Raw genomic sequence first — 25,726 nt, 5'->3', positions numbered from 1 at the left:
GTTGCAGTGCCCGGGTGCGCTCAAAGCCACGTGCGACATTTCACCCATTGCCTGTTGGGATGGGAGTTCAAGTTGGGGGCCATCAGGCCTGCCTTTCTTGAGTTTACTCCCACCCATGAGGTACGTGGATACCTACACTACGGGTACGGAGTAGATGACTAAGGAGAACGTGGGCAGCAAAAGGTCTGAGCTTTGCGGCCCCCAGGCGGGCAGGCACAATAGAGGTTCGCACTTTGCAACGGAAGGAGGCAGGTCCTTGCTAGGGGCCGGCGCCCGGACCTTCTATGCGGCCCATCCAATCCTCCCTCCAACGTCTTGGCCTCCAGTTGTTAGAACCCAAATCCTTCCCGACTACATTCAACTACCATCGAACATCAGCCCAAATTAACCACCATCGTGTAGGACACTTCAAGTGACGATGGTGTTGAAAATGTATGAAGTATAGAGTAACAGAAAATACGGTGCCTCAGATAGAGGTGCGATAGCGACGGCTCGTCCTCGTCCTCGTCCTTCCAATCCGGGCGCTTAATCTTATTTGCCCAGTGACAACCAACAAACAAAGAATAACCAACGCCAACAACAGAATGCTCCAACACAATGCTGAGCCGTCAATATGGAGCCGGGTACCTGTGCCGTACGGTTACTGGGTCAGGAGTTTCGCCCGTATCTCGTCCTTCTTCTCTTTCTCTTTTTCTCTTCAGAATTTCTCTTCCACTTCCACGAGCCGTATCACCTCTCTTGACCTTGACTGTCTTCTTTGCACCGCGACGAATGGAAGTTTTACGCCATGGAGTCTCTACCTATCGAAGTCCTTCAAATGACCCTGAGTTACCTCTGCATGCATTGCCGCGACCCCACCGGCTTCCCTCACGCAGATACACAAGAGATCCGGGACGACAAGAGAGCATTAGCTTTCCTTTGCAGAACTTCAAGGCGCATATCTGCGGTAGGCTATCCGATCTTGTACCACTATTATGCGACGGGAAACATGCATCTTCGACAGACAGTTATTACCAGGCAAAGGCCCGTCAGAAAAACTCACGAGCCGAACCTGGTTCAGGAATTCACCCGTACCATCCGACAGCGACCTGACTTGGCCTCTTACGTTGATGCTATACAGGTTGCAAGCTGGGACCTGGAAGTCAATTATCGCCTAACATCACCGGACTCCTCCAGCTCCGACAGCAGTGTGTCGGATTCAGAAGTGCCCCCCGAAGTATGGGAAGCTGCCAGCACATTATACACTGAACACTTAGGGAAGCCACAGCCACCGATGCCAATAAAGGACTATAGCAAGCTGGAAGGCGAGGTCCCGGATTTGATAGCGGCTGTCCAGTCCTGTCCTCGTTTGCAAAGTCTTCTCGTCAGTTACAGTGACCACGACCCTATCTGGCCCGAAAAAAGCTGGCTGGGGCTGAGAATGCCCTCGATCCGTCGTCTGGGTGTCATAGTCGGTCTATCCAGGCAATGCACACTCTATATTAATTTTGCCGGAATGCAGAACATGTTCCCAAACGTGGAATCTATCCATGCTAGCACGGGAGGTCTTTGGATTCTTCAGCGCGGCACGCTTCCGACCAAAAACCCTACGAACTTTTTGACAAAGTTGAAGAGCCTATCAATCGCGGGTATACGGGACCCTCATTTGGAGGAGCTGTTGACATGTCTACCTGGCCTTGAACACCTTGAAATCACCAACCAGAACTACGATTGCTCCTGGCGAAAGGCCCTCAAACCGGTGCAAAACCGACTCAAGAGTCTTCACATATCTTACCACCTCAAGCCGCACCATGGCATGAAGCTTTGGGATGTCAAGTTCCGCCACAGCGAACGGTTGAGATTATGCGGCGCTCTGGAGGATCTCTCACTCGACTGCCGGTTGATCCGGGACATTGTCACGCCCCATGCCCCCGAAGCGAGACTGGCATCGCTGCTACCGCCGTCTATCCGTATTTTTAGGATCCGATATCTTCATTATGTAATATCAGGGACGCTGAAATACCTGGCAGACGTGGCACCCACCCGGTTCCCTCACCTCAAGCTCATCCACATTGGGGTGAGCGAGCACGAAATGCCCGGGCATGAGAACATGGTTGCGGCACTGGAGGAACCGACGCGCCGGCTCTTCGCGGCGGTGGGCATCGATTTGTTGTGGACGCAGGATCTGGTATGGGAACAGAAGAGACCTGGAAGGTTCCTGGGGTCGGGGATAAACTTGACGGCGGACATACCTCTTCCGGTGGTACCCGAGCATATGATCATTCATTAACGCAGAGAAGGGTGTGCAGAGGAACAACTTCCGGCTGACTATCATGAGAAGCTCATGTGCTGTCACTAGTGGTGTACTGATAACGTCCGTTGAGACATGCTGATGGAATCGGAGTCGAGAAGAGGATAAAACGGAGACAACGGGTTTCTGAAGCACCTGAAGACAGGACGAAGGACATGTCTAGCACCATGCTGGTGTACATCCGCTCACTGCCTCTACGTCGACTATGAACCAGATTTTCCTATTTTACTTAGCCAATTTATGACTTACACACCCGTGACCTACGGAACCCCTTGCACCCAAAATTCTACAAAGGTACTTAGCTAGAACCTGTACAACTATGTACATCATACTTCGAAGTCCCTGGTGAACCCCCAACGCCACGAGGCACAAGCTGAAATGGTCCAAGGAAGGCTTGGAAATGTGGAACAACCACACAAAATGTTCCCAATTCATGGCTGCCTGGCTCTGGCAAAGCACGGAGCCTAACCTGATTGAGGACATCTCACTTGAGCCGCACCAGCCTTACGACCTGCATGTAACCACCGCCCACCCACCATAATCAACATCTCTCCTGCTGGTCTGGTGCTGACCACCGAACCAAGACTTGGGTTCCACAGCAGTCCTGCCTACTCGGTCAAAAGACGCACACACACAGCCTACCAATGCAATGCAACCAGAGCCGGAAAAGGGAGGAAAAGGCAAAAGAGAGAGAGAGAGAGAGAGCTCGTGTTTGTGGAACGTGAGTAAGAAACAGAACAACTCTGGGCCTCTCTCACCCTCCCCTTGCCAGCCTTACAGATGTCTGAAATGGGAAGTAAACTCAACTTGGAGGGGTGGCATGGAGGCGTGTAGGTGTGTATCTGCATGGAATATGTGGGACATCATGTGTGACTTACCACACATGGCTAACTCACGTCGGGCGGCCGCCGAGCGTCTGCTTTACATCCCCATCCTTAGGGCCCCGCGGCATTCCTTTCTGGGTCCGCGGCCTCTTCTCGCCGTCGAACCGAGGAGGTGTGAGGAACAAAGTCAGAGGGACTAAGAATGCTATGCGAGGAAGAAGGGAGGTGGTACAGTGGCTTAGGACTTTGCCATTCCCAGATGTCACTCACCCACGGACCGGGAGTTCTGCTAGGGGGAGCCGCTTGAGGGTTTGGCAAGGTGGATTCAAGGTGTCATTATGAGTCGTCTTGTCTTGGATCCTTTACTCGGCTCGCTCCTCCGCGGGCGGTCCCGCATGTCAAACGACGTGTTTTGACCCCCTAAGGAATTGAGCCGAAACTTTGAGTTGTCTCCCTCTCTCACGGTGGACATACCGGGAAAGATTCCTCTGTGGGCTGCGCGTTACAAGTCGTAATTGACATCTTGGTGCGGCGAAGGGGGACTCTCCGCAGCTCTACGGACTTGAATTCATGGGGGAGAAAAGGACCGTACATAGTCTCATCTGGGAAAGTTTGGATGGCAAGGCCACCTGCCCAATTCTGTCAGGCAGAAGTCGACAATGTCGAAACGATGACGGACGCGACCGCTTACGCCGTCGCTCGTCGCCTTCTGCTCGATTCGGTCGACGGGGACGAACGTGGTGTGTGTGCTGACTCCAGTCGAAGACGGCTTACATATCCCCTTTCCTTTTGGGTATCTGTGGGCTTACGCTCTTCGGCCAAACGAGGAATTGTCAGCACACCACACGCTCACACTTACATGCGTCTATCAAAGTTCGGCAAGGCCGAGCCAGGCATCTCATCCTTTCTTGAAACACATTCACGAAACCGGAGGAAAGGAACTCTGCAAGTACATTCCAAGGCCAGCCAAACAAAATAGACTGGCCTTTTTGCATAATCTCATTCCCAGGACGGGCTTCTCAAACCAGCGTGCCGCCCAAAAACCACACTATGCTTTTTTCCCCCTTTTTGCTCTCTTCTTGCTTCGTACATGCATGCCTCTCCTCGATGCGCGCGCTTCGTGTAATTTGATGAACAAACAAGGTACGTGATTTACAATTCGTCTCTGACGTGGCCGCCGCCGCCAGACTTGCTGGGCTCCTCCATGGCCATGAGCTTAACGACCAAGCTCGTCCAGCCGGTGAAGTGCTGAGTGCGCTGGCCCTCGCCCGTCTCCGGGTTGTACTGCTCCCAGGCGAAGCCCGTCTTCTCCCAGCTGTTGTAGACGGTGTCGACAAGGTTCTTGCGGAGGCGAGTGAAGAGGTCCGCGGCCTTGGCCTTGTAAGGGCCATCTTGGGAGGCGACGTTCTGTGGTAGTTAGTTACGGGGATTCTTGTCGGTAGGAGATGGGTCTCGGTATAACTTACTCTCAGTTGGGAGACGGCCATGTAGTTGATTGGCATCCACACGGGGCTTCTCCAGTAGTTCTCGGCTGTGCCGTAGAACTCATCCTGCTTGCTCAAACTTCTCAGGCCGTGGGGGCTGAAGAGGTGCTCCTCGTCGCCAAGGAGGTCGAGGAGCTTGCCCAGCTTGGGGTCATCGGCCTCGAGAAGACCGACCAAGAATGGGAACAGCGAGATGTAGCCCTTGTGGCAGACGAGGGTGTTCTCTTCGTAGGCATCGATCGTGGCATCGCAGTAGCAGCCCTCCTTCTCGGACCAATGGAGGTCGTTCAGGTTGCGGCGGATGGCGTTCAGGGTCGTCTTGAACTCGTCAACCTGATCCGTCATGCCGAGAGCGTCCGCGATGTTCATCAGAGACTTGGTCATCAATCCGACCCAGGACATAAGGTCGACGTGGAGTTCGCCGGGGTGAGGGGGCTGAGGACGAGGGTAGTCATCGAGACCGCTCGTGAGAACGTGAGTCTCGGTGCGGCCGCGCCATCTGTAGCCCTCCTTGTTCGAGAACGCGTCGCGGTCGTAGGTCTTCAAGTCTCCTCGCTGAGTCTTGCGGAACCAGTCATACTGCTGGCGGACGAACGGGTACAGCCTCCGGAGGAACTCCTCTCCAAGCTCGACATTGTCCAAGTGGGCAGTCTGCAGGGAGGCCTGAGGGCCGAGATGCTCCTTTTCGGCGGGCTGGCTACCGTTGGTCTTGCGCAGTCTCTCCATGAAGCCTTCAATGATGAGGAAAAGAGTGGGAGGGTTGGCGTAGTGCGGGTACTGGACCTGGAATTCCTCGGGTACCTTGCTCCGAGCCTCGAGACCCAGAATCTGCTCGCGAGGGATCCATCCGTCTTCGTCCATGGTGTTGAACCAGCTTTTGACGATCTCCAAGGTCAAGTCAATGTCCCAATCGGCGATGGGGATAAGGTGGTAACCCTCGTCCCAGAGGAATCCTCGAGGGAAGAAGGGGCGAGACGGGACAGCCGTGAAGAGCTCATATGGGCCCTCCAACTCCTGCTGCTTGCGTGCGCGGGCAGCAGCGGTCTCCTCCCAGAAGCCTTCGTTCTCTTCGTCGTACTCGGGGGCGTAAGAACGATCAATCAGCTGTGAACCGTGGAAGTAGCCGATGCCGCCAAGTAGGTTAGAGAACATGCTCTTGGCGAACTTCTTGTACTTGTCGGCAGTGAAGGGAGCCTTCAGGCTGAAGATGGAAGAGAAGCGTTCCCCAAAGAACTCGGTGACCGACTTGATCTCGCGCGTGACATCGGCACTTGTGAGCTCGGGACCCGCAGAGGCAGATGAGAAGATGACGTCAAACTCGAAGGCTCCCTCAAACATCTTCTGGACGACGTGCGTGTTACCTTCGCCGGGCTTGTTCTCGATCTGGTAGGTGAGGAATGCTGAAGGCGGCTCGTTCATCTCGTAGTTCTCCTGAACAAATTTGACGCTCTCCTGGATGAGGTTGAAGACAACGCCTTTGCCCTGCCATTGATGCTCCTCGGGGACTGTCAGAGACCGTACCGTCGTGCGGTCGGGGTGTCTCTTTTCGGACAAATCGTGGCTGCTGGAAGGGTGCTTGCCCTCTCCCTTAGTGATGACCAGCTTATACTTGCCGAGCTCCTGGGAAGAACCTTCGAATGCGACGTCGCCGTCAAAGCCAGCGGGATCATTCTCACCGGAGAATGCAAGCTCTGCTTCGTTGTTGTCTTCGGCAATGTAGTAGTGGATCATGGTCTTCAGATCAGCGGGTGCACCCTCTCTCGGAACACCCTTGATTCTTGCAGCCCAGCTACCGCCGTTGGCTCCGCCAGGGACCTTGACAAATGAAGTGGTGATGTCAATCTGATTGCCTTCGTCGTGAATAGACTGGATGCCTCCCTTCCGGGCATCATACTCGTCCCATCCATAGCCATGAAGGCCTTCATGCTGTTCGCATGTGTAGCGGAAACCTACAGTTGTTAGTCTTTACAAATTATGTACGAAGATGCCGGTATACAACGTACCTTGCTGAACGTCTTGGTAGTTGTCAACTCGAGACCACATCAATCCAGTCCACAAACTCTTGGGGGATCTGTTGCGGACGCCGAAGTACAGGTTCGACTTATAAGGACCCCAGAACAAGCTTTCGTTGTTGAGGCGACCGACCTCGGAGGTCAAGATGGAAGCCGAGCCGGGACCATCTTCCGCCGCAAGAGCTAGCTGTGCCCCAAAGATATTGAAGAGGGAAAGCGTAAGGAAGACGGCCAACTGCGTTATGCGGGCCATCTTTGCGGTGTGTGAGTGATCATTCAGCGCTCATCGGAGCTCTGAGGGAAATAATTTGACACTCACACAACAGCTCTGTGAGATTATCGAGCTGTGTGCGTCAAATTGTGTGTGTAAGGTCAAGTGTGAAATAGGGAAGTGAATGAAGTCGAGTGTAAGATGAGAAAGAGGCAAGTATCGATGTACCTCTGGCCAACGCTGCTGGAGACTGGAGTGAACACGTTGGACGACTCGCAAGCTGTCCGGGATGGAGCTCGGGTTGAGGCTGAGGTGAAATGTGGCTTTGACAGCTTGGTTGACGTCGGCTGCCAAACGAACCAATCAGCCCCCCTGAAGAATGTCAAGCTTGGGCCAGCTTACGTGTGGCGGCGGGTGTTTTAGCGTCAACCCCGTTGTCGATAGCTGCTACGATCCCTGAAACTTCAGCAGCGCTGTCGGTTGTCCCAATGCACTCCACTGGGCCTTTGGGGAAGGGCATGTTGCGCCGACTTGACTTCCTCCACTGAAAGCCCCCCCGGTCAAATCGCACACCGTCAATTGCTGCCGGTGGCTGCATGCCGATTCCCTCCCATGCACTCTGACCTCTCTCTCTACCTTACTGGTACATGCTTCCTTTCCACTGTTCACCTGCATCAAGTAGCTCTCGTCGACCTGCAGCCCAGCCTTGCGCTTGATCACGAAGACACGCATGATACAGCAAACGCAAAACCAGCTTAACGACCTCTAGAAGCCACCTGTCGAGCTTCGCGCACTTCCGTGTTCTCCTGGTGTGGCGCCAAACGCACGAGACCATCGCGATATGGCCACATAGCTCGCCCGCAACATTCTTTGAGTTGAAGATGCTGGACGGGAGCTACATGTGCTAGGATGAGCTTGGACTCGCTGTTACCCATCGCTCCCGCGAGGGTGAAGGCATTGATTCTACCTCTGGGCCAAATCAGAAGTGATCGTTTCTCGTCCTTCATTGAACGCCTGCGGCCTGAACATGTCGTCTCCTTGCGGGATGTCAGCCCTGATGGGCGGCCGAATAGGAGCATGTCTTTCCATTTCCCATATTGCTTCAAGGACGCTCGCACTAACCAGCAATCTATAGATATGTTTTCCCCTTTAGCCTTTCCTGACGGCGCCGTATTCTACGAACTCATAACCCACGTCCCCCCACCTTCGCATCTCGCACTATCGCCGTTCGACTTCTACCGCGAACCCCTTGCGGTCATTGCAATCGCTGACGGAGAGGAACTCAGCCGAGTTACCTTCAGCAAGAGACACTCTGGTAATGCGCCCACCGTTGCCGAACAAAACATCCGAACGCTGGACCAGGAGTTGGAGGACTTGAGAGACCGCTTCGGAAGGGCACTGGTTCACCGAGTGCTAATCTTCGACCATGCGCTTTCGAAGGAGAACCCGGTACCTTTACCTGAGGGCCTCATCGCTATACCACCGCCGGACCAGTGCAAGCGGACGACCATGAAAACTATAATGTGCGACATTACGTCGCAGCTGCTGGCGGAGATGACAAGACTGGCCAAGTCGTTCGAAGCCTGGAACTTCATCGATTCCCCCGGACAGTCTCAGTCAACCAGACAAACTAATGGCGCATCATGGGGCGCGGATGATTCCGGCTCAGTAAATAAGAGGGCATCTCAATTCATTCCTGGTCCGCAGAGATCGAGCTCGACCAGTGGCATTCCAGATCGGCACATGAATCGCATGTCTATGCCGGTTGCGCCTATGAAGCACAACTCGGCTGTATCATCGAGCAATTCAACGCCTGCTCGGCCATCAACTCCTGTGAAAAGCGGGTTGTCAAACCCTCCTACCACTTTTGACGACTTGACTTCCGGCATGAATAGTGGCTCTTCGACCCCTGACCGAAATTCAAGGCCAGGTGCTGGAGACCATTTCAGGTCAGAAAGTTCGGATCGAGTTTCGGTGCAAGGGTTCGGTCCCGGTGGTCTAAACGATCGCTTCAGAGCGAAAGGAAAGAGCAGAGTGAAGATTCTCATGGGGTCTTTATATCTGCAAGCAGGTCGCTGGACCGATGCTTTAAAAGAACTTATAGATGGCGCGACAGTAGCAAAGTCGATTAACGACCACATATGGCACGGCAAGGCACTGGAGTTAATCACTCTCTGTCTACTACTGCTAGGCTGGGTCAAGGTCGACTTTCAGGTCCCGTCTATTTGCTTGCCCCCACAAGACAAATCTACGGCTGCTACATATGCTGCTCTTGAAGCAGCGACCCCAACCGATGCAGGCCAGCCCAAGCATATTCGAAACCTTCAGATTATACTTCCAGATCTTCTGGACCGAATTGCCGGGCTGTATTCTCGGATATCTGCTGAGCATCTGCCTCCCTTACCCCTGGCGGAGACGACAATCAGATTTTCCAAGATTTTGTCTGCTTTGCACCTTGCCGACGGAAAGCTCGGTGAGCGTGCCTACGAGATCATGATCTTTGGCAAGCTGCTCTCGACCCCTCTGACAACCTCGCCCCGGTTGACCGTCGTTCCGAGCCGACAGTCAATCGTCACATTTCTCTTCCGCGCGTTTCCTGCCTCTTCGTCGGAGCTTCTTACCATCGCGGATAGAGTTTCGATTCTGGCAGGAATCGCGTCTGTTCTTGGACCTCTTGGTCATCATCGAAAGAAAGCAATGGTTACTAGGGAACTCGTTTCCGTCCTAATCAGCGGACTAGTCGAGGCGCGCACTCGCGGAGCTGCAGACATGGGTATACACCCTGCGGCAGGCCTGGTAGCTCTGAATGCTGCCAACGGGCACAGTAATAGTGCGGTCGCACTCGAGCTGGGCGAAGGCGACGTTGAACAGGGAATCGAGGCATTTTTGGCTCTTTTGTGCAAGTCGTACGGTGTTGTCGGCTTTGACATGAAGAAACAACCCGCAGACGATGCCATTTCGACAGAGGACTCGGACGCTGCTGTCATCGATAGAATTCGGGGACAGGCAGCTGCGAGATTCTTCGGTTTCACCAGTGTCAAGCTCAACATATTGAGAGCATGCATCAACTTCTCTGAGGCATTGCCTGACTTCAACGGTGTTTTGAAGTTCTCCGGTGATCTGCTTCGCACGGCTGGCTCAGGAGTTGCCCCTGGCCCTCGCAAAGAAGATGCATCACCGGTTATTACTCGCGACGAACAGACCCGGCTGGCCACGAATATTTCAAAAACATCGAATCTTGCGAAAAGATTAGGCCTCAATCAGCTCGCGGCGGAGTACTGGGACGAGTTCTTCGTCCGTGGCATCGCTTTAGAACCACTTCCGATTACCAGAATCCCAGTCCCGCATGCCAAAAGTACACTTCCTGGGGCAGTGACTGCAAGAACTTCTCAAGACGTCAACCCTTTTATATACAACCCATTCGTTAAGCAGCCCGATAAAGCTGCTGACCACCTTCTCGTTGCGAACGAGCCCGCAACCTTTAGAGTTACTCTTCAGAACCCATATGACATCGAGGTGGATGTTGAAAGCCTTCGCCTGGACACTAGCGGCGCAGGATTCGAATCAAACTTTGAGAGCACCATCATTGGCCCGTACCGAACGCAGATTCTCAAAGTCTCGGGAACACCAAAAGGACCGGGTGCCTTGAAGGTAACAGGCGCAATCATCCGTGTCCGCGGCTGTCGCGAGAGACGATTCCCCATATTCAAACAACCATGGACGCCGCAAGCAGACGTCAAGGTCAAGGCTACCGGACTTCAAGCATTGGAAACCACTCTTGCCTCAGGAGCCCTTGTTGGCCAACCGCTGAAGGTAGAGAGTGTTGCATTGAATGTCATCCCTAAACAGCCCATCGTTATTGTCAAGTCGACGACGCTACCTCAGGCTTCCGTCATGGTGCTCGAGGGAGAGAGACAGGTGTTCTCCGTCACGTTACAGAATCTCTCTCGAACAACACCCGTGGACTTTATGCTTTTCTCTTTCCAGGATTCTACGCAAGGACCGTTGCAGGCAGGCATTAACAACAGAGATGCTACTCCAGCCGAGTTGTACGAATACGAGTACATCCTCATGAGGCGCCAAGGTCTTCGGAGGTTGAACAAAAAGGAACCGGAGAAGCGATACATTGCTCCAGGAGGCACCGCCACATTTGATTTCGAGATTCTCGGCAAGCCTGGATTGACGAACGCTGCCATTCAGATCGACTATGCTCATCTCGGAGTGCCTCCTGAGGAAGTGACGGACAAATTCCACACCCGACAAGTCTCGCTGCAGTTGACGGTCACTGTGAATGCTAGCGTCGAGCTCACGCGACTTGATATCCTGCCTCTCAGCGGACCCGTACCCAAGCCGCTTCTTAGTCTTACAAATCTGGAGTCCAAAGTTGATCCTTCGACATTGGCAGATGAATACTGTCTTTTGTCTATGGATCTGCGCAACGCTTGGCCGAATAATATGGAGGTCGAAATGGACGGGGAGGACGGCATTGTGATTGAGGAGCATGTTCTCCCAGGGAACACCAGTCGCGTCATCGTTCCCCTACGGCGCATTTACCTTGAGGACCCTCACGCATCGATCCCGGCCCTCAACCCATCAAGACAGCGGCAATTTGTTGTCAGCACCAGCAAGATTACGCCCGACATGGAGCGCTCAAATCGCGAAGCATTCTGGATGAGGGAAAAAATACTGGAAACGCTCACAGCCAGATGGAAGACAGCATCTGGCCCAAAGCGAAGCGGTTACATAGACCTGAGAACCATTAGGCTTTCACCCAGGATGATGGACGCTCTCAGGATTGATGATGTCGGCATCGAAATATCAGTACAGGACCCGGGCCAAACTGTAGGCGAAAAGGTCAAAGAGACGATACTCGTCGACAACTTTGTCCAGGTCAAGATTGGTATCACAAATCGGTCAACCAAGCCAATCTATCCGATGTTGAGACTGATGCCGGCCTTGTGCCACCGTCCGTTGAACGTGGCGTTGGACTTTACGCGAAAATTTGCCTGGAACGGTACCTTACAGCAGGCACTTCCGCTGTTGGCGGCTAAGGCGACTACAGAGGTGGAGATTCAAGCCATGGCACTCTGTCGAGGAGAGTTCGAAATAGGGGCATCCGTTGAGGAGTACCAGATTTGGGAAGAGCCAAAGGAAAAGAAGGAGAAGGAAGAGACACAAGAGAGCCGACAGCGATCGGACACTCAGACGATACTCAACGCGATCATTGGTGCAAAGGAAAGGCGCATATGGCACTCAAGGCAACCCTGTATCATCAAGGTAGTGGATCAGGACTAGCGACTCGAGCCATTCACATGACGAACTATATGATGATGGACATGTAGAAGAAGTGATTCAGACCATGGTGGAGTGGACGATCGCAGCGGCCTCCAATAAGTAGACAATTGACTTCTTGATAGACGACTCAAGCCGCTACGAATTCTTGACTAGCTGCGAAGGGTTCAAGCAAGGTCCAATCCGATCAGCCCGGCGATCGAATTAAGCTCATCCCTGCGTCCCGAACAAAGGGCTCAAGGGCGATTCATGCGTGGGTCTGACCGCCTTCTCGTTTCCGCTGTTGCCACCAAATTTTCCTTAGGGAGCGGCTTTCCGGTGCTAGCCGACAGCGGGCCTTTTTTTACCAACCCAGAGAGATCGTTTCCGCCGTACAAGCTTTGGTCAAGCCATTCCCGTTTTGCGAGCGTTGCATTCGAGGTTGTCGTTGCCGTCGTCTAAAAGGAAAACCCGGGATCTCACTAATAACCAAGGATGACGCGACCTCAGATTCTTTTTCTTGATGCGTACGACTCCTTTACGAACAATATCGTATCCCTTCTCACAACACTGCTTGACGCCGATGTTCACGTTTTACCGATTGACACGCCCTTGCTAGACCAAAAGTCGCCGACGTTCTCGGTTGACTTTCATCGGGAGTTATCACGGTACCATGCAGTAGTCTGCGGACCTGGGCCTGGCTCCCCCGAGAATGAGACGGATGTTGGGCTCATGAGATGTATTTGGAGATTGCAAGATGAGCACATGCTGCCAGTTCTTGGCATTTGCCTTGGGTTCCAGAGCCTCGTCCTCAGCTCGGGCGGTAAAGTGAGGAGGCTTCAACGCGGGTTGCACGGGATGGTTCGCACTATTCAGCATGAGAAACCTGAAGCGACGTGCGCCGAGGACATCTTTAATGGTGTCTCCGAGTTCAAGGCAACCCTCTATCACAGCCTGTGTGCCGACATCGGACAAGATTCCATTTCAAATTCCATTTGGGCAGAGTCCCGTTGGCGTACCCAGAAGACGGCTCCTGAGCTGTTGCCTCTGGCGTGGGTGGATGAGGAAAGGGATATCGGCCGCGAGAGAATCCTCATGGCGGTCAAGCACCAGAGCAAACCCTTTTGGGGCCTCCAGTACCACCCAGAGTCCGTCTGCACCCAGCCGGCAGGTCATGCGGTCATCAGCAACTGGCTTCGCGAAGCCATGGCGTGGAACTTGAAGGCGAACAGGACTGTTCTGACCGGAGAGCGATTCCTGGCAAGGAATGCAGTGAAGCCGAGTCTCCTCTGTGAGAACCGTGCCGCGGCTCAGCGAGGGAACGCCCCAATCCTCGAGTGGACGGAGATGCCCACGCCCCTGGCGACTGTCGGACTCGACTGCGAGTACCGATACAAGACAATTAGCCTTCCGGCGAACGTCAAGGTGCCGGATATCGTGGAGATACTAAAGAGCGGCAGGACGGAGCACATCATCTTGGATTCGTCCAACTCGAGCAACATGGCAACGGGAGCTGCGGACGTTCGGGGCAGATTCAGCGTCGTTGCTCTGGATGTGGAGGAGTCTCTGCGGATCGAGCATCACGTCGGAGACGATTTCGCCACGGCCCGTATCCCTTCGATCCAGGGACTGCCTGTCGACCTCGTGGAGACCGTCCCATTTGGACCGCAGAAGAACATTTGGCATCTCCTCTCCGGGTTCCTTGAGAAGCGACGCATCCCGGCCTTGGGGGAGCTCCAGACGCCGTTCCGAGGAGGCTTCATGGGCTATCTCACGTACGAGATGGGACTCAAGGGGATCGACGTGGCATTGGCTGCTAACAGAGGGCATCAGAGGCCCGACCTGTGCTTCGCTTGGGTCACGAAGAGTATTGTGGTTGATCACGTCAAAGGCTTGTTGCACGTCCAGCACCTTCAGAAGCGAAAACTCAATGCCGACTTTTGGATCGACTCCGTGGTGGCATCGTTGCAGACGTCCCACTTCTGGCAATCACCGGGCAAGGCCACCGTCAACGGTTCGGATGCTTCGACCGTATCCACGAGACCCGTTATCCGGGTCCCCGCCGCGGATGAGTACGAAGCCAAGGTCTCTCGCTGTCAAGACTTCATCGCGGCCGGCGAGTCGTACGAGCTGTGCTTGACGGATCAGACGACAATCACGTTGCCTGGACGGCCAACAAGGGACCATCAAAACGGCCTCACCAACAGACACCCGTCGTCGCCAGAACAACGACAAAAGAAGTCCTCACACGTCGCGCCCTGGAGGCTCTACAAGACGCTCAGAGCTCGCCAGCCCGCGCCCTTTGGCTCCTTCATCCGCCTCGGCGGCGCGACTCTGATCAGTAGCTCCCCGGAGCGCTTCCTCGAGTACGATGCCGACGGCTTCTGCTCGATGCGGCCGATGAAGGGCACCGTCCGCAAGTCGAACCAGGTCGCAACGCTCGCGCAGGCCGAGGCGATCCTGCACGTACCCAAGGAGGAGGCGGAGAACCTCATGATTGTGGACCTCGTCCGGCACGATCTGCACGGCGTCTGCGGCTCCGGCAACGTCACGGTGCCGCACCTGATGAAGGTGGAGGAATACGCGACCGTGTTCCAGATGATTACGATTGTCAACGGGCAGTTGCCGAAGCCCAAGACGATGACGACGACGGGTGCCGATCGTCAGCATACGGGGCTCGATGTCCTTGCGGCTAGTCTCCCGCCGGGCAGCATGACGGGAGCCCCGAAGAAGCGGAGCTGCGAGCTGTTGCAGGAGATTGAGGAGCGCAGGGAGAGGAGTCTGTACTCTGGCGTGGTGGGGTACATGGATGTCACTGGAAAGGGGGACTGGAGCGTCACGATCCGAACTATGTTCAAGTGGGATGATGAAGCTGCGCCGCCGGAGGAAGGCGAGACGGAGCCGAGAGAGGTCTGGCATATCGGAGCCGGCGGTGCCGTGACCATCCTGAGCACTGCTGAGGGTGAGAGGGAGGAGATGTTCACCAAATTGGCGGGGCCTTTGGGCGTCTTTGCGGAATCATGAGCGGGTTCGGGATCCAGGGATTGATTGGGAGGAGGGGACCTGGCTATGCCTTGGGATTGGCTTACTGGCGTTTACTAATTCATGAAGGGGGATATTCATGGTAAGTGGGGTTTTTGGTTGATACCTCAACGTATCTGGGATATTAGACTCTGGACCTTCACGGGTATTAGACTCAACGTTTAGACGACCCGGATCATCCACACGAAACAAGTAGAAAAAACAAGATCATTATTAAATAATCCATGTTTGCAATATCAGCTTTCCGCAATTGGTCAATGGGAATTAGATGGTTTTGTCGTTGCATAACAAACGAGAAAGAAAGAGGAAACGCCCGCCTGACGGAATGATGCTGGATATACATGTGAAGCCTCCAAGTAAAGCGCACCCCGTTCCAAATCCCACTTTGCCGGATTCCCGAACCCGAGCGCCACAATGGTTTCCGACCTCGTCTCGTCGTACTGTACACGTCTGCCGCCAATTTGGTTCAAATACGTATGCCCTCCATCACTGCTTCTGGTGCTTCTGGTGCTTCTTCTTCTTCTGGTGCTGCTGCTTCTGCTGACACTACTTCCCCTTCGCCTACTCACAGCTGTATCAATTGTCCCCAGTCGTTGCGCCCGACGCTAGTCAGAAGTCCTGCTCCTCCTGAAAGAACATGCCGAAGCTGATGATGGTTCCGTAAATGAGGAGACCGCCGATTATCGACATGACCATGGCCTCAACCTGGATGAGATCGGAGTGGGCGAGAACGACGGGCAGGGCTGCGATAGAAGAGCATGGTTAGCAACACGGCCCTCCCAATGAATCAAGACAAGAAGAAGCTCACCAATTCCCATAACCACCATAAAACCGGTGCAGAAGCGGCCGAGGTCCAGCACGGCGGAGCCGGAACCCTCGCCAAAGTCATCAGGGTTGGTGCATCGCGAGCAGACCCAGTTGGGGATCGGGGCCAGCACGTAGGTAGCGACGACGAGAAGCGGGTAGTAGACCTTCCAGAGGGCGCAGGAGAGAATGACGAGGAGGAATCCGACGGCGAGGACGAAGGAAAGTGCAATGATGGTCTTGAGGCCGGCGGTCGGCATCTTGAAGATCGTTGGTAGGTGGGCTGTGGTTTACTTGTTTCGGACGGGTATCGAAGTCGGAGCTGGGTATAGACGGCCCCGCCGGGGGTGCAAATGTATTCCTTTGGTATTTCCTTGTGAGTTCCGTTGAGAGCTTCGGGCGGCGATCGTGTCTTGCAATTAGGCCGTCTTGTGAATAGTCGTGTGGGAGCTTCGTGGTGGTGGAGGATGAATCGGTCGTGTCGGTCGTGGAGTAGTTCGCGGCTAGGCTGGCAGGCTGAGCTGCGATGCGATGGCGGGTCCTGGGCCTGACGCACGAAGGCCGTCGTCAGCGCACGGCGCAACCTTGTTCCAGCAGCCGGACAGCCTCCAATGACAAACTGCGAATGGTGGGAGTACGTCTCCACTCGGAAAGACCCCGGCTGTGAGTGAGGTCAGGTACGGGGTCACGAAAGTGTACGTACCCCAGCGAGGGATGCACGGAGCACCTTGCACCCTGGCACCTGGCTCCAGGCTGAGAGAGTGCTACGAAAGCTCGACCTGCCTTGAGCTGGGCCTGGCGTGTGGGAGGGACGCTTTATTATCCACCAAGCTCTCTCTCGCTCTCCCATCACCGACCTGCTTGCCCAACAACCACCCCGCGATCGAATCTCTCCCTCCCGTCTCCCTCAACCACCCACGATCCGCTACACGAATACTTCAAGTTCCTCCCGTCTCCAGGAACCACCCAACCACCTGACGAAGCTACGAATCACCCCTCACGCCCGCCATGTTCAGAAACAATTACGACAACGACTCGGTGACATTGTAAGCTGTTTGGCCCGCTTCTTCAGCCTTCCCTTTCAGTCTTCCCGGTTCTGTCTTGAAGGAGGCCAGTACAGAGATGGAAAGCTAACTCGTATCGTCTCACAGCTCGCCGCAAGGCCGGATATTCCAGATCGAGTATGCAGCCGAAGCAGTCAAGCAGGGTTCCGTGGTAGTGGGCATTGCCAGCAAAACACACGCCGTTCTAGTAGCAATCAAGGTACGACGTTTGCCAATACCTGGGATCACTCCCTCTTGCCTCTCCCTACATCATCCGTCGTCAATCCATATCGCGTACCTTTGTCACAGAGCGCACGAAGCTAACATGCCACTGTTTCCCCGATAGCGCAACGCCGAAGAGCTGTCCTCGTACCAAAAGAAGATCTTCACCGTCGATGAGCACTCCGGCATCGCCATCGCAGGCCTCACCTCGGACGCCCGCGTCCTCTCCAACTTTATGAAGCAGCAGTGCCTCGGTCACCGCATGACGTACGGCCGCTCAATGCCCCTCCGCACCCTCGTCGACATGATTGGCGAAAAGGCCCAGATTAACACCCAGGTCTACGGCAAGCGGCCCTACGGTGTCGGCCTCCTCGTTGCCGGGGTCGACGAGCGCGGTCCCCACCTCTTTGAATTCCAGCCCAGCGGTATGACGGAGGAAATGGTCGCCTTCGCCATCGGCGCCCGCAGCCAGATGGCCCGCACCTACCTCGAGCGCAATATCGACGCCTTTGAGACGTGCTCCCGCGAGGAGCTCGTGCAACACGGCCTCAAGGCCCTCAAGGAAAGTCTGGTTCAGGACCGCGAGCTGACGGTCGAGAACACCAGTGTCGGTGTCGTCGGCTACACCGAGAAGGATGGCGTCAAGACGGTCCAGCCATTCAAGCTGTACGACGGCCAGGACGTCAAGGAGTGGCTCGACAGCGTCGCCGCTAGCGAGAGCCAGGGCGGCGGCGAAGAGGGCGGTGAGGGTATGGAGGTTGACGGTTAAGCGCTGCGGGAATGACAAATCGAGGAAAGATGCGCGGATGGGCTTCTACACTGCGTTGCGTTGGGCTAGGCCGGGTCGTCACCAAACAACCTCCTATCCGGGGTTTGGCTGACTGGACCCGGCTATGGGAAGGAGACTCACCGTACTTGAACGCGAGGAGCCGGCCCGTTTAGACTTGTACCAATATACTGCAAAAAGGAGATTCGACGGCCCAAGAATGAGCTGCATCAGATGATTCAAGAAACAAGAAGACATGCAATCTACCTCCTCACTGGTGGTGATCCGGAGCCTGAGACAGGTACCTGAAGATGCGGGTTTGATTTATTGGGTTGTGTAACTCATGAAGGTCTATCAAACTACAATACGTGCAACCAACACCGATGTGACATGATAGATAGCCGACCGATCCCCCATTCATACCCCTTTCTTCGAATGTCTTATCCCGTGTGCCACCAACGATCGAAATCGAGGGAAAATGACTCACTTTCCTCTCGCTTCGCCTCTTTTTTTCCAACCCGACCACCTACCGAGCCTGAACGTGTAGGAATTGGGAAACACGAAAGGGCGCCAAGACTCCGGTACGCATCCGCTTTTACATTGCACACCCCCGATCGTCACATCTATCCTTCTTCGTCCCTGATTTCCTGTCGCCTGGAAAGCATTGCCGACAAACTACGGATTGCCCTATGACCTAGGAGTTGGTCCAGTCAAGCTTAAAGGTGGCCGCAGAGACCTGGTAATCCCTGAGCGCCGTGATGGCGCCCTCGGGGGTGGTAGCGGTGACAAGAATATCGGCGTTAGCGGCCTTGATGAAGCCCTCTTCAACGCTCTTGTTCACCCACTCGAGAATGCCGTCGTAGAAGCCGTTTATATTGAGGAGACAGATGCCCTTGTCATGGATGCCCAGCTGGTTCCAGGTGGCCGTCTCGAGGACCTCTTCGATGGTGCCGTAGCCGCCGGGCAGGGCGACAAAGCCGCTGCCGGGACCGCCGGCGAAGACCTCCTTGGCCATCATCTGCTTGCGAGTGTGCATGTCCTTGACGACGGTGGTGCGGCCGTAGACGGTCTCATCGGGGACATACATGTTGTCCTTGTTGATGGTGCCGTAGGTGCCGTCACGCTCATACTTGACGAGGGCCTCCGGGATGATGCCATGGACTGAGTCCGGGCCAGCGAGGGAAACGAGGGTCTTTGCCACCTCGCCCATCAGGCCGACGGTTCCACCACCATAGACTGAGATGTTTGTTAGTACAGGTACGATGGACTAGAGACACATTGCTCGAGATTTTGTCTCCTATGTTTCATCTCGTCTGGCAAGAGTTGCGCCACATGTTGTCATTGATGTAGTGACTGAGACTTTATCGTTGCCCATATCCGTGGTTGAAGTTGGGCAGTCGAGGGACTTGAGTAAGATAAGAAGCGAGAGAATAGTGACTCACCAAGATCAATGTTGTTCTCAGCCATGATCTTTGCCAATTCACGAGCGGCTTCCATGTGTTGAGGCTTGAAACCGGGAGAGGCGCCGCAGTAGACACAGATCTTGGTCCTCTTTTGCACGCCATTTGTGGTACCGTTGGTGCCGTTGGTGTTACCATTCGTGGTTCCGTTGGTGCTGGTGCCGTTGCCACTGGGCGTGCCATCCCGGGATGCCGGGAATGATGGCAAGGGAGAAGGGCCGCCGGACTGCATGATGTTCGTTGCTTGCTTGATTTGTGATGAAAACAAGGTTTTGCGGTAGGAGGAACTTCCAAATAAAATGACTCTTGGGCTTCAAGGGAGGATTTTTTTGTTGAAGAAGAGAGAAAATGCTAGAGTAGGTAGTTTGCGAGTGAGATGGTACTCAGTCTTTACACTAAGAGGCGCAGTTGTTGGAGGTGAAGATGACGGAGGATTTGTGGAGAAAGATAGTATGAGGTTCCGTTCCGGCCAAGAGACAAGAGTCACAACGGAAAGAAAGTACCCGGAAGACGCCGCGTTTTTCTGCGGTATTTCCTTAAGATTCAGAGTTTAGGAAAAGAGTCCAAGTCCACAAAAAAGACCAGAGAAGAAGAACCCAAGAGAGAAACTGAAGGCTAAGGGAATTGACAGATGGCGGTGAAAAGGAGCGCTGTTATATACGTTCCTCTCGAGACCCAAAAAGGGATGCTAGTTTGTCTTGTTGGTTGGGATGGGCTCAGGACAAGTGGGCAAGTGTGTTGTTGGCGAGTTGGTGTATCAATTATCCTAGCAACCACCTGAAGGGCAATAAGAAAGAAAAGAAAAGAAAGATTGGACGAGGCGAGAGGAAGCACAGATGGGAATGAGACAACGAGATGTCAGTTACCGCCACGGCGCATGGCGAAGGGCCGAAGTTCTGGGTTTAGCGTACTAGCTGGGACAATCAATGGCTTCAAAGGGTTCGCTCGGGGATCCGTGGCTCCAGTGCCGGTACAGTAGTGTAGGCTTTAGTCGATGCGTAGTATTCCAGCTGGGGAGGAAAAGCAAAGCAGACTCCAGACTCAGAGAGCCCCCTTCCCCCTCGCTGGTTGCTAAACCAGAGACAGGGAACGGGGTCGGGTGACGGTGGTTGACATGGACGTGGACTTGGGACGGTGACGGGGGAACCAGAAGACGGATCCGGGATCTGGGGCTAGCAGTAACACATTGCACCCTAAGATGGAGAGGTACCTTTGTAGAAAGTCTGATACACTTTTCATCGACTTTGTTGAACTCGACTGGTTCAACCGTTCCCGAGACCTTATGGGTTCGGGGGCACCCTAGTTTGCCTGCGTGTTTGGTTTGTCAACTTGTTACGCTGCGACTGGTCCGCACAAGTGAAGTGTCCAGGTGATATGTCGGAGGCGAGGTCCGAGTCCAAAGTAGTGCGTAATTCAACCTCGATGACTCTAAAGCTGACCTTAGCTAGGGCCGTCCCGCGGGGATATCCTTCCGGAGCTGGAGACAGGAAACCAGGAAGGCTCAAGTCATCGATCGGGACTCAAGAGCCTCAATGATCGAGCATTCTAGGCACCATACTCCATAGACTGTCAACTTTCAACTACCCAAATAGATGACCCGTGGAAGTAGCTGCGGTAGCGTCAATCGTGACGAAGAACCGAAAATGGGAGAGACAAGAGAGTGTAAGGTAGAGACGAATGTCTCTCAATTTGAGGGGGTGCCGTGTATGCTCGGTGTGACGAAAGATGGATATCCGCGTGTGGAACGTGCCGCTGACGAATGGACGGAATGGGCCACGGGAGACCGTGTTCGATGTCGATTGGACTAGTTCTTGATTGTACGTGTACGTTTGTTGTCGAGATGATGGACAACACGATGTACAAGAGATCTTTCTGGTTCGCAATGGAACCTAAATAATCGTCCGTTGCTTCCTAATCAAGCAAGGATGGAACACCCAAGGTACCTTACAGAGGTTCAATGCCTCTTTGGCAGGTGCATCCACCATCGACACTGCATTTCCAGCAGCCATCTGTTCCCCTTCAGCGTCCTGGGCCCCTGTTCCCCCCAAGCCTTCCGCGCCATTCTGCTGGGATCGTGGCGGCGCCTCGGCCGTTGATTCGCCCGAACAGCACGCAATTTGTCCCGCCCGCCACCCAGCCTCCAGGGTCCAGTTTGCGATCCAGTGCCTTCCAAATTCCGGGGCCATGTCAATCCAATCTCCGTGAAGACTTTCCGACTTCACTCCTCCAGCACCCGCTATCGCTGGCATCCTCGGTATCTGCGCCGGAGAAAGACACGGTTTTGCTTGCCACTCTACTTGAAGAGTTGCTATCTTTTGCAACTATCAGTAGCCGAGCTGCCATACGCCATCGGTAGCCGAGTCCGCCGTGCAACGTCCCCGCATCGCTTCCCACGAGCACGCGATCTGTCCTCCGCAGCTTTGCGATTTTCGACACCATCTCTCTAAAGACATTGTAGCGCATTGTGCAAGATGTCTCAACCCGCAGCAGCAGTCGGCGCTCGCCCTGCTGGCCAGCAGCAGGAGCAAGGCGTGAGTATCCCACTCATCGCCCACCGCGGACCGCGCCAAGAGGCCTTGAACTAATGTACCATAATCGCAGGGCATAAGCTTGACGCAAAAGCTGCTACTTGGAGCTTCTATGTACTTCGGCATGAACTTGCTCATGAACAACATGTTCTCCAAGACGCAATCCGGCACCCAGGTCAAAGATGCCGACGGCAATGTTGTCAGTGTACCCGCGAATACCGAAGACATTCCGCCCTACCTGCTCCGCCCCAAGGAATTGGACGAGGGTGCGACCTGGAGCCAGATCCCGCGCAAGTTGGCACCGATATGGCCAATGGATAGCTACATCGACGTGACCGTCACCCTTTCCGACACCTTTGTTCCGATCCCTCTGGCCCAAACTCCCCCGGAGAAGGTTGTTCTCAAGGAGGAGAAATTCAAGATTGGCAACTACAGCGAAAAACGTTCCATTGATACCACTATCGAGGTGCCGCCCTCTGTGCAGAACAATGGCACTCTTTGGGGCCACTTCTACGTTTCGCTGCCCGGTAGCCAGCCCGATCCTCACGCCGAGACCTACGACCCAGCCTCTGCTTACTACTTTGCGTTCCCTCTCACTCAGTACATCCCCAAGAAGAAGGAGTTCAAGACCAGATCCCTTCTCGAGGGCAAGGCCGAGGAGGAGGTGGAAGAAGTGGCTGAGGAGCAGGAGACCGGCCCCATCATTGCCAGTTACTACCACCCGAATGCCAGCTTCTCCATCATCCCCAACACTGGAGTGCTCGATTACCGCCAAACCCATCCCGCGATTCGCCAGTTCCTCCATGTCGAGCCGACTGGTGCCAGAGATGGCTCCGGTCAGCATTCTTGGTACTGTAAGTTGCCCTTTGCGCTATTCTTGGCGGACCAATCTAATTGCCGTAGATCCTATCCTGTTTGTCAACACCTTTTGGCAACTCAAGAGTCAAATGATCCTGCTCAACGACACCGTCACGTCTGTTCCTCTGCACATTGACTTGAACAACATGCGTTCATGGCAATTCAACACTCTGGCCGCAATTGAGGCCAGTGCCAAGGAGTCGGCACGTCAGGCTGCTTACGGTGGATCGCTGCCTGGTGGCGGCGACGGCTCTGAGATTGAAATGGTCAAGGAGATCTTTGGCGACACGAACCCGATTCTCCTCGGCATTACCATTATTGTCAGTATTGCGCATATGATCCTGGAGACACTTGCTTTCGGTTCCGATATTGCGCATTACCGCAAGAAGAAGGATAACGTCGGTATCTCGGTCCGTTCCATCCTGGCGAACGTGTTCATGCAGTCCGTGATCCTGCTTTACCTCATCGACAACTCGCAAAACACCAGCTGGATGATCCTGGGTGGTCAGGGTATCGGTATCGTTATTGAGCTGTGGAAAATTACCACCATTGTCAACGTTGCAATCAAGGCTGCGCCAGCAGGCTCGTTGCTACCATTTAAGATCGTTGTCGAGGACAAGCACAAGCTTAGCGAGACGGAGGAGAAGACCAAAGAGTACGACGAGATTGCCTTCAAGTACATGTACATGGCCGGTGTGCCTCTGCTCATCGGTTACGCCATCTACTCGCTGGTCTACGAGACGCACAAGTCTTGGTACTCGTACATCATCGCCACGCTCGTCGGATCGGTGTATGCTTACGGCTTCCTCATGATGGTTCCTTCGCTTTACATTAACTACCGACTCAAGAGCGTTGCACATATGCCCGGCAAAGCCATGATCTACAAGTTCCTCAACACTTTCATCGACGACCTTTTTGCATTCACCATCAAGATGCCGTTCCTCCACCGTCTGTCCACTTTCCGCGACGACATCATCTTCTTCATCTACCTCTACCAACGCTGGGCTTACCGGATCGACTACTCTCGTGTCAACGAGTTCGGCCAGGGCGGTGAGGATGAAGAAGAGGACGATGCCGCCAAGACCAAGGCCAAGGAGCTGCTTGAGAGCGACCCTACTGTGGAGAAGGTGAAGCAAGTCGCGGGTAAGGCCACGGGTGCTGACACCGGCAAGGCCAAGAAGAGAAAGTAAATAGTAGATGTTACACGGCTGAGGGAGAGAGTGCAGCCAATATCGTGTACATCAGATAGCTGGGCACAAGCAATACATGGGAGACTTGGCAGCTAGGTGCCCTGGGTACTGCCTAATGACTAGCATGGATGAGATATATCCGCCTCACATAGCTAGCTGAGACAACCAATGTGATCAGGTCCAGTCTTCATCGTAATTCACATATCTCGCGCATGGTGCATCTCATATGCAGAAGCACATCAAACTACCACATGCACGCTTGGACAGAGGACGAGACGACTAAGAAAGTGTTGAGGAAAAGCAACAAGAAAATGTTCAGCTGAAAGGGGGGCTCCGCATGTCTGTGTACAGGGAGACCGGACAATCCAAGTCGAGTGAAAACCTGGGCAGAAGATCCAACAGAGATCCGTATCCTATACGTATATTACATTGGTGCGATATCCCACCGGACAGATCGGTGATTTGCCTTTTGTAAGGTCCACGGCCAACGGGTAGTAGAATTGCTCCCCCTTCGCGGCCCGGAAACTCTTCTGAGGGTCGCTTCGCGGCTAAAGATGCCGTAGAGAGACGCGACAGCTTGGTAAGGTAGAGAGTCCCCCCCGAACCAAACAGGGGCCCCGGCAGAAGAGTCGCTTGGCGGGGGGTTCACAGCTGTCGGAGCCCCGTGCCTGGTAGGGCAGAGACAAGCTCGTATGTCACCGCGCCTATCAGAGAGTCCCATTGGGGAACCTGGAAGGGCCCCGAAGAGAGATGACGCCAGGTCCCCCTCCAACGGTGGTGTTTTGGGGCTAGGATGGTGCCAACTCCACGTTTTGCTATGCTCTTGTTCTTGTTCTTCGTCTAAGGTGCCTTACCTTATATGCTAGGCTATTCATAAGGTAGCATGCTGGTGTTTGTAGACGGTAATTAAGCACGTTACCTTAAGGTAAGGTCAGCAAGTAATAAGGTAGGGTACCTAGGCATCCATAGCTCACCCCCTACCAGTAGCCCAAGTTATGGACCATGTGGCATGGAGACCTTTTAGTGTCGGTCTTTCGTCAAAAGGTGGAGAATTGCGGGATCTGTATACCGAAAATAGTTCAGAGTGATTGCCGTCGTTCCTGAGCTGCAGAGCAAATAGCTCTTGGCCTCTCCTGAACTCGGTTGATCGGATCGTGTCCACGCAATGCAGTGTTTGGATGGAATGAATTCAAGGTGAAGCAAGAGTGTGTATTTCGTAAGATAAACGTGAGGTGGTTCTCGAGGTTTCATGGAAGGTGACGGGATTCGGGAAGGAAACAAGAAGGGCCCCCGTCTCCCCTTGGACCCTCTCCAGTTGGGGTCTTCCTAATGTCATCGACAATACGAAGAGTTAAAAGTTGCACAAAGCAGTTATGGCTGACCAGGCCATCCACTCTCAGAGGCACCCTCAAAACCTAAACTTCCCTCGACCGCCCTCCGTCTTTGACAGCCGCATAATACTTGTCTTTTAGAAGTTAGGAGGATTGGATCCAGTCCGTTCCTTCCTTCGCCCAGTCAGCGCAGTCAACCAAACACGCACACACACACACCAGGACCAACCAACCAGGGAAAATAAACGACCGAACGCAATCTTTCTCAAACTCCCCAGTCTCTTTTCTTTCTCTCTGATTTCTGCCTCTTTCTGTCTCGTACCTTTTCTTTTCCCTAAACTTTCTTTCCACATTCCTACCTACCTTAAACCTCCCTCCTTACCACGTTGC

General features: G+C 54.1%; 8 protein-coding genes across 8 annotated transcripts; 5 read left to right on the top strand and 3 right to left on the bottom strand.

Annotated features, from left to right (window-relative positions):
* Positions 1–787: 787 nt before the first annotated feature.
* BDZ83DRAFT_647081 (uncharacterized protein) lies at positions 788–2,269 on the top strand (the record flags this gene model as incomplete). Its single annotated transcript, XM_060510040.1, has 1 exon — positions 788–2,269. One exon carries the CDS (start codon positions 788–790, stop codon positions 2,267–2,269), a length of 1,482 nt encoding a protein of 493 aa, XP_060370367.1.
* Positions 2,270–4,266: 1,997 nt separating this feature from the next.
* Positions 4,267–6,863, bottom strand: BDZ83DRAFT_566677 (mannosyl oligosaccharide glucosidase; the record flags this gene model as incomplete). Its single annotated transcript, XM_060503873.1, has 3 exons — positions 4,267–4,521; positions 4,581–6,547; positions 6,602–6,863. The coding sequence occupies 3 exons, from the start codon at positions 6,861–6,863 to the stop codon at positions 4,267–4,269; spliced, it is 2,484 nt and encodes an 827-aa protein (XP_060370366.1).
* A 454-nt stretch (positions 6,864–7,317) lies between these two features.
* BDZ83DRAFT_602305 (TRAPP II complex) lies at positions 7,318–12,452 on the top strand. The gene is made up of 2 exons (XM_060507162.1): positions 7,318–7,896; positions 7,957–12,452. Exons 1-2 carry the CDS (start codon positions 7,731–7,733, stop codon positions 12,114–12,116), a joined length of 4,326 nt encoding a protein of 1,441 aa, XP_060370365.1. The 5' UTR covers positions 7,318–7,730; the 3' UTR covers positions 12,117–12,452.
* Positions 12,453–15,350, top strand: BDZ83DRAFT_602304 (aminodeoxychorismate synthase). Its single transcript, XM_060507161.1, has one exon. It carries the CDS (start codon positions 12,588–12,590, stop codon positions 15,114–15,116), a length of 2,529 nt encoding a protein of 842 aa, XP_060370364.1. The 5' UTR covers positions 12,453–12,587; the 3' UTR covers positions 15,117–15,350.
* Positions 15,351–16,442, bottom strand: BDZ83DRAFT_602302 (vacuolar protein sorting 55). Its single transcript, XM_060507160.1, has 2 exons — positions 15,943–16,442; positions 15,351–15,877 (listed from the first exon to the last, which is right to left on the bottom strand). Exons 1-2 carry the CDS (start codon positions 16,196–16,198, stop codon positions 15,744–15,746), a joined length of 390 nt encoding a protein of 129 aa, XP_060370363.1. The 5' UTR covers positions 16,199–16,442; the 3' UTR covers positions 15,351–15,743.
* Positions 16,443–16,946: 504 nt separating this feature from the next.
* On the top strand, positions 16,947–17,972 carry BDZ83DRAFT_566964 (proteasome A-type and B-type; the record flags this gene model as incomplete). Its single annotated transcript, XM_060503905.1, has 3 exons — positions 16,947–16,984; positions 17,090–17,201; positions 17,328–17,972. The coding sequence occupies 3 exons, from the start codon at positions 16,947–16,949 to the stop codon at positions 17,970–17,972; spliced, it is 795 nt and encodes a 264-aa protein (XP_060370362.1).
* A 473-nt stretch (positions 17,973–18,445) lies between these two features.
* BDZ83DRAFT_401062 (uncharacterized protein) lies at positions 18,446–20,008 on the bottom strand. Its single transcript, XM_060502844.1, has 2 exons — positions 19,412–20,008; positions 18,446–19,205 (listed from the first exon to the last, which is right to left on the bottom strand). The coding sequence occupies exons 1-2, from the start codon at positions 19,659–19,661 to the stop codon at positions 18,664–18,666; spliced, it is 792 nt and encodes a 263-aa protein (XP_060370361.1). The 5' UTR covers positions 19,662–20,008; the 3' UTR covers positions 18,446–18,663.
* Positions 20,009–21,900: 1,892 nt separating this feature from the next.
* BDZ83DRAFT_566926 (cleft lip and palate transmembrane protein 1) lies at positions 21,901–24,005 on the top strand (the record flags this gene model as incomplete). The annotated part of the gene is made up of 3 exons (XM_060503900.1): positions 21,901–21,960; positions 22,031–22,811; positions 22,861–24,005. The coding sequence occupies 3 exons, from the start codon at positions 21,901–21,903 to the stop codon at positions 24,003–24,005; spliced, it is 1,986 nt and encodes a 661-aa protein (XP_060370360.1).
* Positions 24,006–25,726: the final 1,721 nt, after the last annotated feature.

The sequence above is a fragment of the Colletotrichum acutatum genome (genome assembly GCF_030867785.1).
Source record: "Colletotrichum acutatum strain CBS 112980 chromosome Unknown BDZ83scaffold_7, whole genome shotgun sequence".
In the NCBI taxonomy this organism is placed as follows: domain Eukaryota; kingdom Fungi; phylum Ascomycota; class Sordariomycetes; order Glomerellales; family Glomerellaceae; genus Colletotrichum; species Colletotrichum acutatum.
This window is presented reverse-complemented; position numbering and strand designations above follow the sequence as displayed.